Genomic DNA, 17,633 nt, shown 5'->3' on the forward strand with positions numbered 1-17,633 from the left:
ATAATGGCAAACTTATAGGTATTTGATTAGATTTGATAAACCCATGTCACTATATCTATTATTATACTATTTCTTTTTTGCTTTCTCTTGAATTTTTAGTGAACCAGAGCTCCTTTGAATGACCCTAATTTTGCAACATTTTATAAATTAACATTTTCAGCTATTTTGTGATTTTGTGTGATATTTACAAATTTCTAGATTTTTTCTTATCACTTTAATAATACTATTGTAAAAGGAAACCGTTCATAGGTCAATGACTTTGACATATTCAGCTTTGCATGAATTAACTTCACTCGAATATTGTGAGCGATCACTGGCGTGTAAAATCCGAGCCTAGCTGTTATTGCTAGCAACAGAAAAAGCTATAAATAGAAATTAGGGAAGTCAACAGATATTATACTATCAAGTGTCAGTTACATGTATACGCCACGGGCGTAAATTCCCCGGTCTGAGACGTATTTTTGATTCTGTCCACCTGTGTGAAGCTATGTTTGCATCTTAGCTTAATATATTTGGGTTTAAATACAATTCCTACCTTGCTAGGATGTAATACAATTGGCTGATCAAAGCCGACCAAAAGTTTTTATTTTAAAATATAATAGCTCTTAGCTTTTCATTGGTTGCTTTTTTAACGCTTTGCTGCGAGCAGAGCTAAGAAAACACTTCACAAGTATGTTGCTATAACCCTTATTAGGTAAATGTAGGTCAGACAAGTTTATTGAAATACCTAACCCTTTACGTAGCAATATGTAGTCTGTAAGGCTTCCTCACTGTAAGAACTTTTCTGAAATTTTATAAATATTTCACACTTTATATGAAAGAAGAAAAAACTTTGAACACAGAAACACAATTAGAAATGAGGTTGCATTTACTATTATCAACTCGTTTATGATAGCTCGGATTTTACACGTCAGTGAACGCTCACAATATTCGAGTGAAGTGAAGTCACGCAAAGCTTAATATGTCTAAGTCAATGACATATAAAAGGTTTCTATTTGCAAGACTATTATTGAAGTGATGAAAAACAAAATCTAGAAATTTGTATTATGATAGATACCTAATTAGAATTTCAATGAAAGTAAAGAAAGAAAATGCGTAATATTGTCAATACTGTTCTATTTTTGAACCTTAGCCCGATATACAAATCAAAGTATTGTTTGCAGTAAACACAACTTATACATTTACAAACAGGCAAAATTTTTAATTATTTTTCAACTGGAACTTAATATGTGAAACAAGATGACGTCTCTGGGTTGGAAATTTGTGATTTACAGCTTCATTATTTTTGCCCTAAATGTGGATTTACAAATTATAAATGGAGACTCAATGTGTGAAAGGTAAGTTTTAAAAAGATATAATTATTTGACAAAACAAACAATAAATTGTTCGAACTCTAAAACTTTAGTGGCCCCCAACTGGGGGTGGGGTGGGGGTGTAGGAACCGTTTTTTTTTTTCGAGATTGTCATTGCATACCCAATTTTATTACACCCTCAGCACCTATGCCCGAAAATGTCAACCTCCCAAGCCAACCCAATTAAGTCTATTGATTTATCTATCAGGCCATCACGCCCACGGGTTTTGTAAGCAGTTAGGTCAAAATTGACTTCGGCACTACAGTAATATCTGTAATCTATTATGGTCTATGAATTGTACCTGTTTCCCGAATTATTCCGAAACACAATCTTAATTATTCATTTATCTACATAACGAAATTCTTATTTAGGCTATAAAACAATCAGCAAGAAGAAGCATTTAAGTCCTTTATAAATTTAGTGCTTGAATTTGTTTAATTTAATTCGTGTCTTTATCTACAGAAAAAGTAAAGAAAAGAATCGATACAGAATATGCTTCAGTGATGATAACATCTGGTGTGATCTTTCGCTGCGTAAGATTATCCCACAGCCCAAAGACCTGGAAAAACTATCGGTTAGAAGAAAAGCTTCAACTGCAATCGGGCTTTTTATCAATGATAGCTGTGTTGCAAGTTTAGAAAAAAGTAAGAAACATAAAAGCATTAATTCCATGTGTTATAAATGTGGATATAGACAAAAGTTCTCAATATACGTTTTTAAAACTAAAAGACTCATCTCAAAGCAAAGTTGCGGGTGGCCACTGAAATTTGATGGTCTACTGAAATTGTATAGATTTACCTTACTAATCGACAGTTGAATACCATCGCCCGCAGCAGCAAATCCGAAAGCAAGTTAGATTTTTATGCAGATACACAGATTATCTGTTGGCAACAGCCTATTCCCCAGATTTACCGTTTTATAGAAGTTAGCTGTAGAACCGATCGCAAATTGGGGGGGGGGAGGGTATTGAAATTACTTGTTTGTATCTAAAACAGCAAACGTGCTCAACTCCGCGTACCTATCCTTTCCGAAAAATAATTATAGCAATTATTACACCCAACTTAATTAAAGCAGGATAAACAGAAAAAAAATGTCTATTACATGAACTCTTCAAACTATTGATTTAATGGTCCACTGTGTGACTTCAATTCATTATGTTTCCTTCAATTCGACTTCAAGTGTTGAGATGATAGTTTTCCAAAAAGGGCTTGACTTGATATGGTTCCGATATACGCAAGAAGATTACAGCGAAAACCAGCATTGGTACATTTTGATAAGTTTCCGGTTCTTTCCAAATTTTGCAGAATCTTATGAGCTTAACCCGAACTTAATTAGGTAACACATTTACAAACTTTTGACACATACACTGAATATGAATTGTCTCGAAATTCACGATTTCCAAATCAGAAACTACGTAAATGAGTTTTGACCCAAAACAGGGGTTTCAAAATAATAATTGTTATCGATAACTGTAATCAAATATAATCTATAGGGTCAGAATCCCCATATTTATTAGCAAAAAAGGTGGGTTTTATTTATTTGGGACACCCTGTATATTCGGGTGGCACGCGCTTAACTATTTCCCTCCTCTATGCCTTCGCGCCGGTGGATCCATCTACATGTAATGCATGATATTTTAGATGAGATAAAGATGACTTTGGTATGTGATTTCAGAGTCTTGCACTAACACTAATGTAGTAGTCGACTTATTCTTGCTTGAAAAAGTCTGACCATGTTCAGGCGAAACGTTACATAAGTACATGTGTACAAGACTTAAATCCGTGTATAGATTTTTATTATATTACGATATTTTCAACTCCACAGCATAATTATTATAGATATGTCAAAAGTTTATCGAACGTTACGAATTTAATTTACATAATCGCCGTTTACTCACGATAACAGTAACATGCCATACATACACAGTCAACACAGAATATACCATATACTAAATATATATAAAGACCATAAATCTGACGCCACTGTGCCTGTAAAATCATTTTATTCATGTGTACAATAGCCAGAGATTAAACGCACGTTTAATGAAGATTCATCTTTGAACAATTCTGATTTAATATTCATTTACAGTTATTTACTTTTGACGTCGATTATTGAACTTTTGTAAATGTTTTCTGTCTTTTTGTTTGGCTATCATCGCTCCTGCTCAGCGACGAATGAAACTCTGGGTTAGCAACCCGTGCTACATTAAATAGAATACAGAAATTTTACTAATTACTCTAAATATTTCTGCACGCAAATATATTTCTGTGACGATTCGTCTGATTAAAGTCAGACTTTTTCAAACATACCTATAGGGTGTCCATAAAGCCTTACAATTTTTTAAAAGTGCAAAGGGAACTTATCGATACCCTATATTCCCTTGGACTTCACAGATGTATTAAATGAAATAAAAACTTGAAAAATAACAAAACTGCTGATCAAAATATATTGAGGACTGACTTCATAAAAAACCTGAAATTGTGAAGGGACTTTATGAACAACCCGTATTTCAACATTCCTGTTAATCTACAGCAATATTCTTGATTCACTTAGAATAGTTATCTTCACTCTTGCTACAGCGTCCTTGCATCATATGCACACGGATTCACTGGCGCATAAGAAAAGAAAAGATGACTATTTCAAGTGAATCATAAGATTGCTGCAAATGGACACAAATATTTTACATTCAGTGTTCCATTCAGACAAAACGTTACAAAAATATAATCGTGTTTGTGTGCACTCTTGAATTACCCAGGATAAATTATATTAATAAAAGTGAAGAAAATAGCTCAAAGGCTTTAGCATCACTTGTATTCTCAGAAAAAAAAATTAACAATATTAATATTTTTTACAGATGATCTCGTAGGATATCCAAAGATCAGAGTAATCAATCTCGCAAATAACTCAATTGAAACAATACCTAAGGCCGTGTTTGAAAACAATAAAGATTTGGAAAGAATTGATCTGTCTGTCAACTTGATTACGGATATTTCACAACAGGCTTTTGCGGGTAAAATACCTATTATGATTGACGCAATTTCCTATTCATTGGTAACCTGATCTAGCTAAAATGGTCTCAAAACCTAAAGCTAAAATAGTCTAATAGCCCAAACCTAACTAAAATGGTCTATTAGCCTGAATATTACAAGTTTTTAAACACAATTCGCGAGTCGAATCGAGTCACGGGTAATCCGAAACTTCAGTCAAGTTCCACCCCCAGCTAATTTAAAGTTTGCATCCCAAGTCGTTTCGAGTTACTACACCCCTGTCCTGGGTAACAACTTCTATAGAGTCGATGCTGTTTTGAGCAGAAAGTCATGAACGAGTTATACAGCATTTCACAAACAACAGTGAATAGTTACAAAAAGAGAGTCTTATTGAACCCATACTTCCATCTTGAGTAGAAAAGCGTCATTTTGAACGTCTAATTAGTGACTGCAACCAGTTGGTGAATTTTAAATTTTTTCAGTATAACAATAACCCACCTGGTAAATACTATTTTTATCATTTTATTTTTGCTTTCCTAGTTAAGCCTCCCTGGCTTTAACGCAGTGGTTTCAACATTTATGGTGGAGCGGAACCGCGAAGAAATATTTTAGGTTGCGAAGAGAATTTCATAAACTATAAATATATAAAGCTAAACTGGCAAAATGAAGTGAATGTAGAACGCCTAATAATAGTGGCAAACCTCATACGTATTTGATTATATATTAGTAATACTGGATACATAATGATATGGACTCTCGAATTTCAATGGAAACTTGTGTAACCGATGAAAATTGCTGGCAGAACCATAGGGTGTTGGTTCTTGGTCGGTGTAGTAATTGCAAATGGATGGTGCACGTGGTATTTAGACATGTTTCCCGTATTATTAGTTTTCACATAGCCGCCACGAGAATAAAAGCCGCAAGTGAGCACGCGCATTACCAGTTTCAGTAGTACTTAGCCCCTCAGAGGTCGCCCGTAACTTTGCTCAGAGATCAGCCTCTTTCAGTGTTGATTAAAAACACGTGACCTGGCTTTGAGAACTTTTTAAAAAAAAGTATAGTGATTGGTGAACAGTAAGCACATAAAAATAAACTATATTTCCAGGTCTGACAAAGCTGACGTATTTGAAGTTGGATAACAATAGAATAACAGGAATTCAAAGCGGGACATTTTCTATATTGGCTGCTTCGCTGCAATTTCTGTCGATTCAAAACAATCAACTTGCGTCGATTGACATTGGACAATTTAATGGTTTGAAAAACTTGGAAACTTTAAACTTGAAAGGTGAGGAAATTGTGAAAAAAATAAGACACAGTTGGTCGAATTGTTTGAACAAGATTTTTTATGAATTTATGCAGAGAAAGAGGAACGGGTTGTTATTTGACGAACCTTAAAGTTTGCTTAAATGTCTTGGTCGGATAAAGTTCACGTTAACTGATTAACTACTCAAGATTTTAATGCTTAGTTAAGCGATTAAGCAATCAGTTTTTTTTTCATAAAATTTTGTTCAGAGCATAGTCTTAAGATCTCAAATAAAAGTGGGGATATTACTAATACAAGGCAGCCCCCGCTAATCGCTACCACTTGAGCAAGCGATAAATTGTATGCTCATGTGCCCGTTTTGGACCAGCATGCTAATAGGGATGTTTGCAAAAAATCATTACTGCTTACTTTAGCGAGCATCAATACGGCAAGTGTAGTGAATGAATGAGAAATGGCATATAAATTCGTAATATGATCAGGAATTTTAGATGGAAAGTCATTTCTTACGATCGATATTGTTACATATATCATTTCGTGAAATAATTGGTATTCCCGAAGTATGTGAACCAAGATTGCGGACACCAGGACGTAGTATGTGTATCAGGTTAGTGTTAGGCCATAATTCCAGGTACAAATACTACTGGAGTTCCACGTAGTTTCCGATCTCGTATAATAGAACTAAAATGAGGAAAATTGTAATAAAATTATGGCCTATCCCCAACCTGGTACACATACTACGCTCCGGTGTCCGCCATCTTGGTTTACATTCTTCGGGAGTACCAAATAATTTAGTTCTTAAAGAAGGATATCACTGAATCATTTCAATCACAACAATTGTAAACGTATGTACGTAAAAGGGCTCTCCGGAAGTATGTGTACCAAGATGACGCACAAACTGAAGCCTATCTAAAATAAGGAAAATTGTAATAAAATTATGGCCTTACCCTGACCTGGTACACATACTTTGTTCAGGTTGTCCGCCATCTTGGTACACATACTTCGGGAGCACTCGTAAATATACTAAGTACTTACATGTTCCTCCTTGTGTACTATAGAGACTTTACTACCGGTGAATTGAAAACAGTTTTTGAATTCCACTTTATATTATAATTACATTACAGATAACAAGATATCCCATATAGATGGCTCGGCGTTCTTTTCTTTGAACTCAATCAACAAATTATATCTTGACGGTATTCTAATTCGTGAATTCACCAACAATATGTTTGATGGATTAGAAAACTTGGAAATCTTGTCTATCTCAAATAACGAACATTTTGATAAATTGCCAGACGGTTTCGGGGTAAGTTAATTTTGATATAAGATTATTGAATTATTTCCTAAATATTTCAAATTACGCTTGTCAAACAGCTGTTATTGAATCGATATTCAGAAAATATAGGTTACCTATTAAATTGATTTGCCGCTGCCTGGTTTTGCATGTATCTGTTGAAAGGAGATGAGTTTTTTTCAACCAAGCACGACGCGAATCCTTAGAGTTGGCTTTTTTCATTTAGAGTCGTATTTTCAACTTTTCCAGATTCGAAGTAAATATTTTGAATTTCCCGGCGAAGGGGAACATACTCATTATCATAATTTTAGAATTGTGAATGTCAAAAGCCGGACAAACATTTTTCAACTATATTTACTGAACCAAACGTGACCAAATCCCTGAAATGCAATCTCCCCTAATAAATCATTCGAAAAAAAAAATTGTTTATTTGTATTTATGAATACTCGTTCTTATGTCACATATATGCAATCGTTTCAAATTACAATTATAAAAAATCGAAGTTTGTTTAAATTCTATTTTATTTAGAAAAATTTCCGGAACCTCCGGACACTAAATATCTCTTCCAATAACCTGGGAAATGTGAATTCCGACAGTTTTGTCGATATGAAAAAACTAGAGTAAGTTTTTATTTTATAATACTTTGCTGCTATTCGGAACTTTTATTTGATTAATTCGGTGGTTTCATTTCAACCTTTCTGTTGAGACGGAGCCCAGTGAAACATCCCATAAGCTCGTACAGCTTGTCTTGCATTGTCAGAATTATTAAATACAAATATATCCACACCCCTGATATATATACTGTATGTGCATGAGTGTATGTGCACGCGCGCGTGTGTGTATGTCCGAGATCAGAGGAAAGTCATAAAACGAATCTTGAACTCTAGTTATTGGTTATTCGGTGAAAATAATATAATAAATATTCTTTAATATACCTTCAAATTAAATAATCGCCGTTTCACCTGAACTTGTTTGACCTGAAAGTTTAGGGTTTTTTGTCTCAGGTCGACGTACGCCTATATGCGATACTAAAAACTTCAATATGTCTATGCAAATGAATGCGTGGGTGAATGGAAACTTACGCGGCGTCTAGTAAAGAAAATCCTATTCGTAAAGGGGAATTTGTAGCGAGATAACAAACTTTTGAAACGCAGTATATTCGAAATTAAAAATTTGGTAAACCAAATATAATTTTGTATGCTTCCAAATTTCCTATGTAAATATTGGGATAAAACGAATCTTGAACTCTAACTATTGGTTATTCGGTGAAAAAAATATATTAAATATTTTTCTATATACCTTCACATTAAATAATCGCCGTTTCACTTGATAACACCATATGAACTTGTTTGTCCTGAAAATTAAAGGTCAATTCTCCCAGGTCGACATACGCCTATATGCGATTTTAAAAACTTCATTCTGTCTATGCAAATGAACGCGTGGGTGGATGGAAACTTACGCGGCGTCTAGTAAAAAAAATGTATTTGTAAAGGGGTATTTATAGCGAGATAATAAACTTTTGAAACGCAGTATATTCGAAATTAAGAATTTGATAAACCAAATATAATTTTGTATACTTCCAAATTTCCTATGTTAATATTGGATTGAAAGAAGGGATGCACGAAACAAATGAGGTACAGTGGGCAAAACTTGCTTTATTGCTACAGTCAGAGTCGATCCAAACCCAGAGTACCATTCTATCTGGTTATTAAAATTACTAGTCCCTAATTATCAGATCTAATATGAAGGGGTTACAAGCAAACACAGAGAGCTTATATCACAACTTGAATTTGCCCAATTTTAGCATACTAATATGACATGGATAAGCCTACTGTCACCCACCCAAACCTAGAATACCAAACCCATGCAAATATATATAGGATTCGCAATTTCATTGATTGCCATTTGAGTTTCGAGAAAATATAAACTTCTTCCCCAAGAACGACAAGATTCCTCTCAAGGCGAGAATTTTTGCCTGGGCTAGGAAACGTGGCCTTAGATTATGCAACCACCGACTAACACTGATTCCAATTCTTCAGGAAACTTGATTTGGGGAATAACTCTTTGACTGAAGTCTCCGAAGCTCTCTTTCACAACAATACATATCTGACTTTTATTGATCTGAGCCATAATTATATTGAGGACATTCCAAAAGAAACATTCCAACATTTGAGGTAAAAAACATTTATTTATTTATCATTTTATGTTATGTAGAGAGGGAGAGAGAGATATATTTTTAAAGCAAAAACAAAGTCAACACTATTGCAAACCTAATCCAATAACAAAAATATTAATCAGTAATAACAGTATTGGATTATTGCTTTCTGAGTGTCGGTGTGCAGTATTGATAAAGATCATCTAGGCTTCCAACCCTTGTGTACATGCTGCATATAAATAAGCTTATCATGACATTGTATTGTACCATACGTGAAAGCAAATGAGATTAAATATAGATATGCAAAATATAAATAAGATAAAGAAATGAGTGAATGAGCAGTGCAGGGTTACTCAACTAGCGCACCTAGATTTTATTAAAAGGATTGGTGACGACCAATAGATAGCATCAAAATTTTATTCATTTTTGTCATTCGCATAAAACACATTTCATTATACATACTTCATTTGTATGGATGCATAAGTGATTTTTGTAGCAATAAGTCCCCTGAAGCCATCTGAAGAAAGCAAAAAAAATGTTTTGCACTTTTTTAAACAAGTGTGAAGGGTAGAATATAGAATATACTATTATTACTGATACTGCTGTTCCATTTTTACCAAATTTTCATGGACATTTTATCTAAAAACTTTTACTAATTTATTTTTGTTATTTTTAGACAACTGATGACGTTACTACTCCAGAATAACAAACTATCAGCTCCGCACAAAGAATGGTTTGCACAGCTGGTCAAACAAATTGATCAACGAATGATTGAAGTTAACATATCTGGTAACGAATGGAATTGTGACTGCAATATTTTAGAATTTTGGGTAAGTGTTTAGGGGCTCCAGAAGTGTGTGCACCAATTTGGAAGTAACTAATTTTGTTCGCTTATTTTACAAAAAGTTGTGTAAATGGAATGAAATCTGTGGACAGTGTGTATATTCACTTGGCTAACAAAGGCAGTCCCCGAACTTGTGAAAGAACTAAAATGAGGAAATTCGAGATAAAATTAGACCCTGACCCTACCTTTGTACATATATCAAGGGGATACCAGTTTTCATGTGTTAATCGTTTTATATTGTTCCATAGTGTATACAATTCGATAAAATATTTTTGATACCCTTAATAGTTCGTATTTTGTCCAAAACGCTTTTTTATTCACAAGTGTGCTCGAACCAAAGTCACAAACATTTAAAAATAATGTTAAAAGTACCAAACTAGAAGAGTATCAACCTACTTGTCCCACGCCCCCATTTAATTATTTAATTTCTTTTTTCTTGAGCTATACGTGAGCAGTTGATTATGTTAACAAATATGTTGAATTTGAAAAATTACCTTTGTTAACTACAAGTCTATTTATCATTTATTTACTGAGATTTATGACAAAATAAATAAAACATCAGGCTTAACCACATCTCAATATCACGAAGAAATTAAAAATTCAATATTTATCATAAGTCCCTCACATTTACAGGATTTCGCTGAAAATCTTAAGAAAAGTAGAAGTACGACATCAACAACTCTTGCTGATCAACTTGAAATAAAATGTCGTTCACCAAAACTCGTTAAAGACGACATATTAAATACAAACGTAGCTTTGCATATCAAAAATCGTGACAGTCAACAATGCAAAAAATCATCAACCACAAAAGCATATCCTATCTCATCTCGCGAACAAGAAACTCCGAAAAAGACCACTAAAATTACTAAAACTACTACATCCACAACTCCCATAACACCCAGCAAAGCTCAGACCATAAATACCCCAACGTTGTTGCAAGTGCAAAATGAACATTCTACTGACAAACCAACATCCATCGTCACTGAAGCCCAGTTTGGTGAAAAATCAAATTTGAAGGCGATCATTATTGCGCTAGGTGCAGTTATAGTCATTATAATTCTTGGTGTCCTCATGTGGTGCAGATGTAGGAGATTACCATTATTTCAGGCAAAATCAAATTCGAAAAAACAAAGAAATGATTCGGGAGAGCCGTTTTTGGACCCAAATGATGCATTATTGATGAGAGAACCGTCGCAAGAGCCGTTCTCGTCCGACTCAAGCATAGAAGGTGGGATTGTATTACAACGAATCAACCCACGACAGGGACGCCTTCCATCTGTCCCAACACAAATTTCCATTTGCCCTAGTCGAAGTAGCATAAATGATCAATATCACCAAAGCAATTTAACGTATCAGTCCGTTGCCCCCTTCACAACGCCTGATCATACACAACTGCAGCACCAAACTTACCCTCAAATGCCTTTGCCAAGCGTTCCTCAAGCACCGTATCCATCTGGGCATCAAGTGACGATAATACCATCTCCGGCACATTCAATACCTCCATCAACGTCACAAGCTACTAGACCAAAAGAAATTGGAACGGGATATGGTAGTCTCGGACCTGCCTTATGGGAGAATAATAACAATACCGCTAGATTCGACGATATTCGACGACTGGAAACAATAAATGAGAGATTACCTCGAGTTCACAAAAAATCGTTGTGTGAAAATTGCGGCCACGAATCAATGCTAGAAGCCATCACAAGACCAAAACGATTGTATACTAGCGAGAGTAGCGTCGGAGAGGTCTTAGATAGCATTGAAGCAGATTCATCAAGGCGCAATAAAACCGTACGCTATAATAGCATGGAAGACGTTTTTGAGTCCTGTGAAAGTCTGACAGCAGAAACAAAGCCCAAACTACCTGTATCAATTCCTTTGTCATCGCTACTATCGGAAAAAAGCAACGCCGATTCTAATGAAGCATTGCAAAGTATTGAATTTTTCTCTATCGAGACGAGAGCAGATGGAGACGGTGCAGAAGCCCATAACAGTCTTTTTTCAAGCTTGAATCAATACCCGCCAATATCGTAATGTCGTTACAAACAAAATTTGCGAGTAGGAATAAAACGATGGACGAGTACATCCAGTGTCAAGCGAGTTTGTTTGCGGTCACCGACAAACACACCCGCGTGTGCGTAATATGATATCGCGTCGAGCCACCGCCAAGATATTCGAAAACAGAGTCGAGATATAGAGTAGCTTAGCGAATATGTTCAAATTGCTGAGAGCATTAGATGGGGGTTTTCATTACAAACTTTGTCTTACATTTAGTCGAAGTTTGAAACTTGAGCATGTTCAGCTGCAAGTTTATATCATCTAAAGCTTGCTGTGTAAATTGTGGATCGTTTTTAGCATCTGGTACGCCAGTAATGGCTCGTCAGCTGAACTGTGAATACGTTTTCACCTTGAGGCAAGGTCTTGCGGTTCATTTGGCTAAATATTCAAATAGAAAAGCACATGAATAAGAACAAAATGGCTTGTTTTTTTTTAGACGGAGTTATTTTTTATTTTAATTCGGATCAAACCAATGTTGATCGCAATTATTTTGAAAAAATTACTGAAATAATGTCGTAGAAAAACATTGCTATCTACTATTTTTACATTGTGTTTTGGACTGATATAAAAACGTAATGAACAAATTGTATAATGAATTTAAATGAAAAAACTACATTAAAAATTATGTTTGACAATTGTGTAATTCAGTTACTTATTAAATGATTTTCATTTTGGCAAATTTATTTAATTGTGATTTGAATCAAACACTCGCTTACAACAAGGTTAGGGCCTAACCTTCGTGTATTTTTCTTTCGTCTTATTTTTTGTATCATACTTAACCGTTTTTTATTGTCAAATTATCATTATTTTAACTGTATTTCCAAATAAGTTCAAAAATCTCCTGATTGATTTTAATTTTTATAAATTTTAAGCTTTGAAGCCAGCACTCGCGATGCTGGTAGGAAAAACTACTAACTCGCAAACAGTGCTACGTTTACATAAAACGTTTACTTAATAATGCAAAAGTGCGACTTTGTGGGGATGCTTCAAGTTTTCTATCCAAATAACCCTCTTACTATATACATCAGAATAATTTTTCTTACTTGTTCTTTTCTTATTATTATGCTTTACCATTACTTTCATCGCTATTTTTATACACTTTGCTTATGCATTGGTATGACGTTCAATTATTTATGCATGCGACCCGTACATCTGAATTTTTCAGGCACATACGGCCAAAGACCAGTGGTTGAATTTAAAATTTTAAAGACGGGTTCTCTTTTGTATCGAACCTACTAACAACTGGTTTTCTTATTTTATAGAGTGTATTTCACGGTTCAAGAACGTTTTTGCTTACTATCACAACATTCTGAGTAGGTGCGCGCAAACCTCCTGAACAGTGCGAACCCCTAGGATAGGGCGAACCCCCTGAACGGGTGAAAATCCCTGAACGGTGCAAACCTCCTGAACAATTTGAACCACCTAAGCCGGTTCAAACCCTTTAAAGAGTGCGAACCCATAGAACAGAGCGAACCCCCTTAACCGATGTAAACCCCCCAGAACAGTGCAAACCTCCTAAACATGTACGAACCCCTAAACAGTGCAAACCCCCTGAACAGTGCAAAGCCTCTTAACAGTGCAAACCCCCTGAAAAGCGCAAACCCCATTAACCGGTGTAAACCCTCAGAAGCGGCGCAAACCCCTTGAATAGTTCGAACCCCTTGACCAGTGCGAACCCCCTGAAACGTCGAAAACACCCTGAACTACGCGAACCCTCTGAACAGTGCAAACTCCCTGGACAGTACAAACCCACTGAACAGTTTATACATCTATCAATGTAATGAATATTACATAAATTTGTTTCTCGCAGCTATTGGAAATGGTCTGGAGCAACTGTGTGTGTCAATCGCCTCTACCATTGTGTAGATACAATTGTGTGGATGATGTGTTTGTTTATTTATACTGCTATGATCATCTGTAGCCCCCAATTTTCAACAGGGTTTCTATACGCAAGTCATCAATATATGAGCATCTAGCGCGTGTCATTAAATATTCGTATGCATATATAGTAACTAAACAATGTAATGCAATTAGTATTCTGTATTTTTATTGTGATTTGTGCCAAATACATTCTGAAAACTTAACTTGTTTACTGTTTTAACGGTATTTGTTAGTTGTCAAATGCTTTAAATAAACCACATATTCATCCAATTTTGTTGAAATGACTATATATCAGCCAGAAAAAGTAGATTTCCCAAGATTTCATGGTCTGCAGCACGCTTTTAAATTGAGACTCAACATTTGTTTTCCCTCTGCTCTTCCATAAACTTTTTTGCTTTTAATTCGTCTGCAACAGTTATTGTAAGCGTCGCCTTTAATGTAAAAAAGGACTCTGTTCGTGACTCACATATAACCGCTCCGTAGACTCTTTGGCATGCCGAGGGCCCAGCTTGAGAAACATTGGCCTAGACCAGGGGTGGACAAGGTTTTTGGACCAGGGATCAAAAATTTCGCCCACCGAGACTTGAGGGACATGTAAGAAGTAGTGGGATTCAGCCGGTTTGCACCTGTTCTATAGAAACGTCTCACGGAATTTCATGAGATCAGCGAACTGGTTGGCATTACTGAAAAAACATGACTTTTTGTAACAGAACCGGCTGAAAAATATGACATTTGTGTGATGGAACCGACTGACAAAAAATTCGAATCCCACTACTGCATGTAAGTATGACGTCAAATCAACAACAAAATTTGGTTTGGTTGTGGCAGCATCAGGTGGGCCAGATTTAAATTACCCAACTGGACGGATATGGCCAGCGGTACGTAGTTTGTCTATGGCATGGGTAGACTTCAGAAAGCGGCGTTTTTATTTTATTTACATTTGCTACTCATTTCAATGAATATATTCATACTTTGTTTGGGCAACAAACGGGGTGATCAATTAAAATTATGAAATATAGTTGCGTCAACTGTCCTTCAAAGTCTACTTTTGATAAACTTTGATAATAATGAATAAACTATCAATATTGACTGGCACTTGGACCCTTTGTTGCAGAGAAAGAAGAATTTTGCAAGATTTTGTTTTACCACAACAGTTATCCTAACAGCAACAAAAACAACTTGGAAAAGCCATTCATAATTAAACTTCGCATCAAATAAGAATAACAACGACCAAGCAAAAAGATGTGTCCGATAATTTATTACAGTTGAAAATACACATAATTATTTACGCGGTTTAGTTACGCAAAAGACGACTCAAGTGCTATACCTGAAACACACCCCTCGCACATTTAACTCATTGCGTGACGATTGATGGATATAAACGCGTTTTGCAATAGAATAACTAATTACGTAACAAACTAAATCCATTATCTTAGCGGAATATATTCGTGATAATAAAACAATGACATTTTTACTTATTCTTCGGTTGAAATAATGCAATAGAAGTAATGTTCGTAGGCATAAAATATATGGGTATTTTAATATTTTAGCTAACTTCACAATGTGAGTAATAATTTTATCATTCGTACCGTGCCTCATAAAGTATATAGTTTATACAAATATATCGCAGGATGCATTATTTTGTAACATGAACCGCTAGTAGTCGCTAGTTAGTCACTTTACGTAAAAATAAAACTGTCACACTTTCAACGAAGGGTCACAAAATAATGATTCCTATTATTTTTCAAGCCTAAACCTGAACCGGAAACCCTTTTACAACTTCCAACCACTCTATTCGCACCTGTGCAGTCATAAGTTTTATCCCTGAGTTCACGAAGTTAATGATTCTCTTTAAACCTAGATGATCAGTAAACTTAAAATGCTTCCGATCGTAAAATATTCCTTTCGATCTCATAATTTTTTTTTATTCCCTGTTTAAAACTTGATTAAAACAATTTAGTGGGAACGATAAGAGTTTTGTTTGTCATGTGCCGGCCATTAAATAGAAAACACACTGTTAGTGATCTCTCGTGAATGGATAAGTAAAGACTATAATTTCAAGCTTTGAGGCAGTGGTGTTCTGCTTGCCTTAATTCCTGCCGTAGTCGAGTTGTTTGTTACACACTATCTTTAAATGTTTATATAAGTAGTATAACCTGGAGAAACCTTGCTCTCCGCCTGTAGTCGCTAAATAGTTACTTTACCTAAAGAACAATTTCGCATTGTCAACACAGAGTTGACAACATAAGACGTTCATCACAACCATTTTTTTTAGCCAGAGCCCGAACCTGGTGAATGGAAAACTTTGTATTCGTCAGTGTATTATTTGGTTTTAATCCCATTAGTTCATAACGTTAATAATATTTCTCCTCTTAAACCCAGGTGATCAGTAAACTTAAATGCTTCCGATCGTAAAATATCCCCTTCAATATTTTACTACTTTTAGTCACTGTTTAAAAGTTGATTGGACAATTAAAGGGGAAAATATCAAGAGTTTTGTTTGTTTTGTATTGGCCATAAAATAGAAACACTAAATGTTGAAGATCTCTCGAGATTCGGAATAAAGTTTAAAGCTTCAGTCAGGGTTTTAACTTAATCTTTTCTACAATTAGAGTTGTGATATACTACCTTTAAACGTTAACAAAGGAAAGCCGAGTTATTGATAAAATATTTTTTATTGTGTGTGAACAATCAGCGAACTGTATGAGTGGTGATGTTATGTGTTAAAAGGACCCAATACAATAAGAGATAACTTATAATTACATTCATGATAAGTATTCGAGATCGATTCCATATTTCATATTTCATTAAAATATTTCATTTAATTCTGAAATCAACAAGTATTCGCAAATGCTCATCCCTAAATATATACACGTGCAACAGACTACTATGTAAAGTTGTTGGTTCCTTTGAAGCCGAAGAAATAAAAGCACAAAATTGAAATGTTTTTTAATCGACCTAAGAAACAGTCTCGTGTGAAAATTTTATATTTGAACATCTGGCGATGATGCGTTAGCTAAAAATGACGCATGAAGAAAATGATCTTTGCTATTACGACAATCATTTATTTGTATATTGATACCTTTTTGAGTATTTTGCACAATACCCTTGTTTCATTATATTGGAAAAAACATGCAATTTCCTATTCTCTAATACGTCGAAATTGGATGCTTTGATTGTTTGATGGATCGACGGGTTATGTTTTTTCATGTATTTCTGACGACGACGGTTTGTATTTTTAAGAATATTTGCATACTAATTATCTTTTGGCGTTTTTGTCTAATTTTACACATATATTTGAAAAGAACACTAAAACTAATACCCATGTTCCATTATACTGGAAAAGAATCCCTACAAATTCTTATTCAATAATACGTCGAAATTTTTGCTCTAGTTATTGATTTCGATCCGTATTGCGTAAAACAATACAAAAGCGTAATTCAATCCGTTTCAATGACAAATAAATAGAAATGTGATATATATCAATATATAGATATATCTGCAAGACATCTGTGTAGTGTTGTTGTCAAATGTAATGAAGGTATTGTGTCGACACGGCGAAATATCTTAGGATAAACTAGAATAGGATAGGGCAGGATATTGCGCAGGTGTATTGTTGGGTATATCATGTCAATTGCGTTGCACGTTGTTGTATATTTGCCATTATACAAATGATTGGTTTGGAATACTTCGTCCGATTGTTTACATCGTCGTACAATTATTGCTGTTATATCTAATTTTAAATGCGTTTGTATTGAAATACCATTTGAAAAAAACCGTCTTTCCAAATCTCGAAAATG

General features: G+C 34.9%; 1 protein-coding gene across 1 annotated transcript; it reads left to right on the forward strand.

The window, feature by feature from the left end:
- Positions 1-1,195: 1,195 nt before the first annotated feature.
- Positions 1,196-14,090, forward strand: LOC120329964 (uncharacterized). The gene is made up of 9 exons (XM_039396772.2): positions 1,196-1,337; positions 1,816-1,997; positions 4,208-4,363; positions 5,446-5,625; positions 6,726-6,907; positions 7,424-7,515; positions 8,935-9,069; positions 9,727-9,880; positions 10,528-14,090. The coding sequence occupies exons 1-9, from the start codon at positions 1,240-1,242 to the stop codon at positions 11,926-11,928; spliced, it is 2,580 nt and encodes an 859-aa protein (XP_039252706.2). The 5' UTR covers positions 1,196-1,239; the 3' UTR covers positions 11,929-14,090.
- The last annotated feature ends 3,543 nt before the right edge of the window (positions 14,091-17,633 follow it).

Source organism: Styela clava, chromosome 12 (assembly GCF_964204865.1).
Source record: "Styela clava chromosome 12, kaStyClav1.hap1.2, whole genome shotgun sequence".
In the NCBI taxonomy this organism is placed as follows: Eukaryota; Metazoa; Chordata; class Ascidiacea; order Stolidobranchia; family Styelidae; genus Styela; species Styela clava.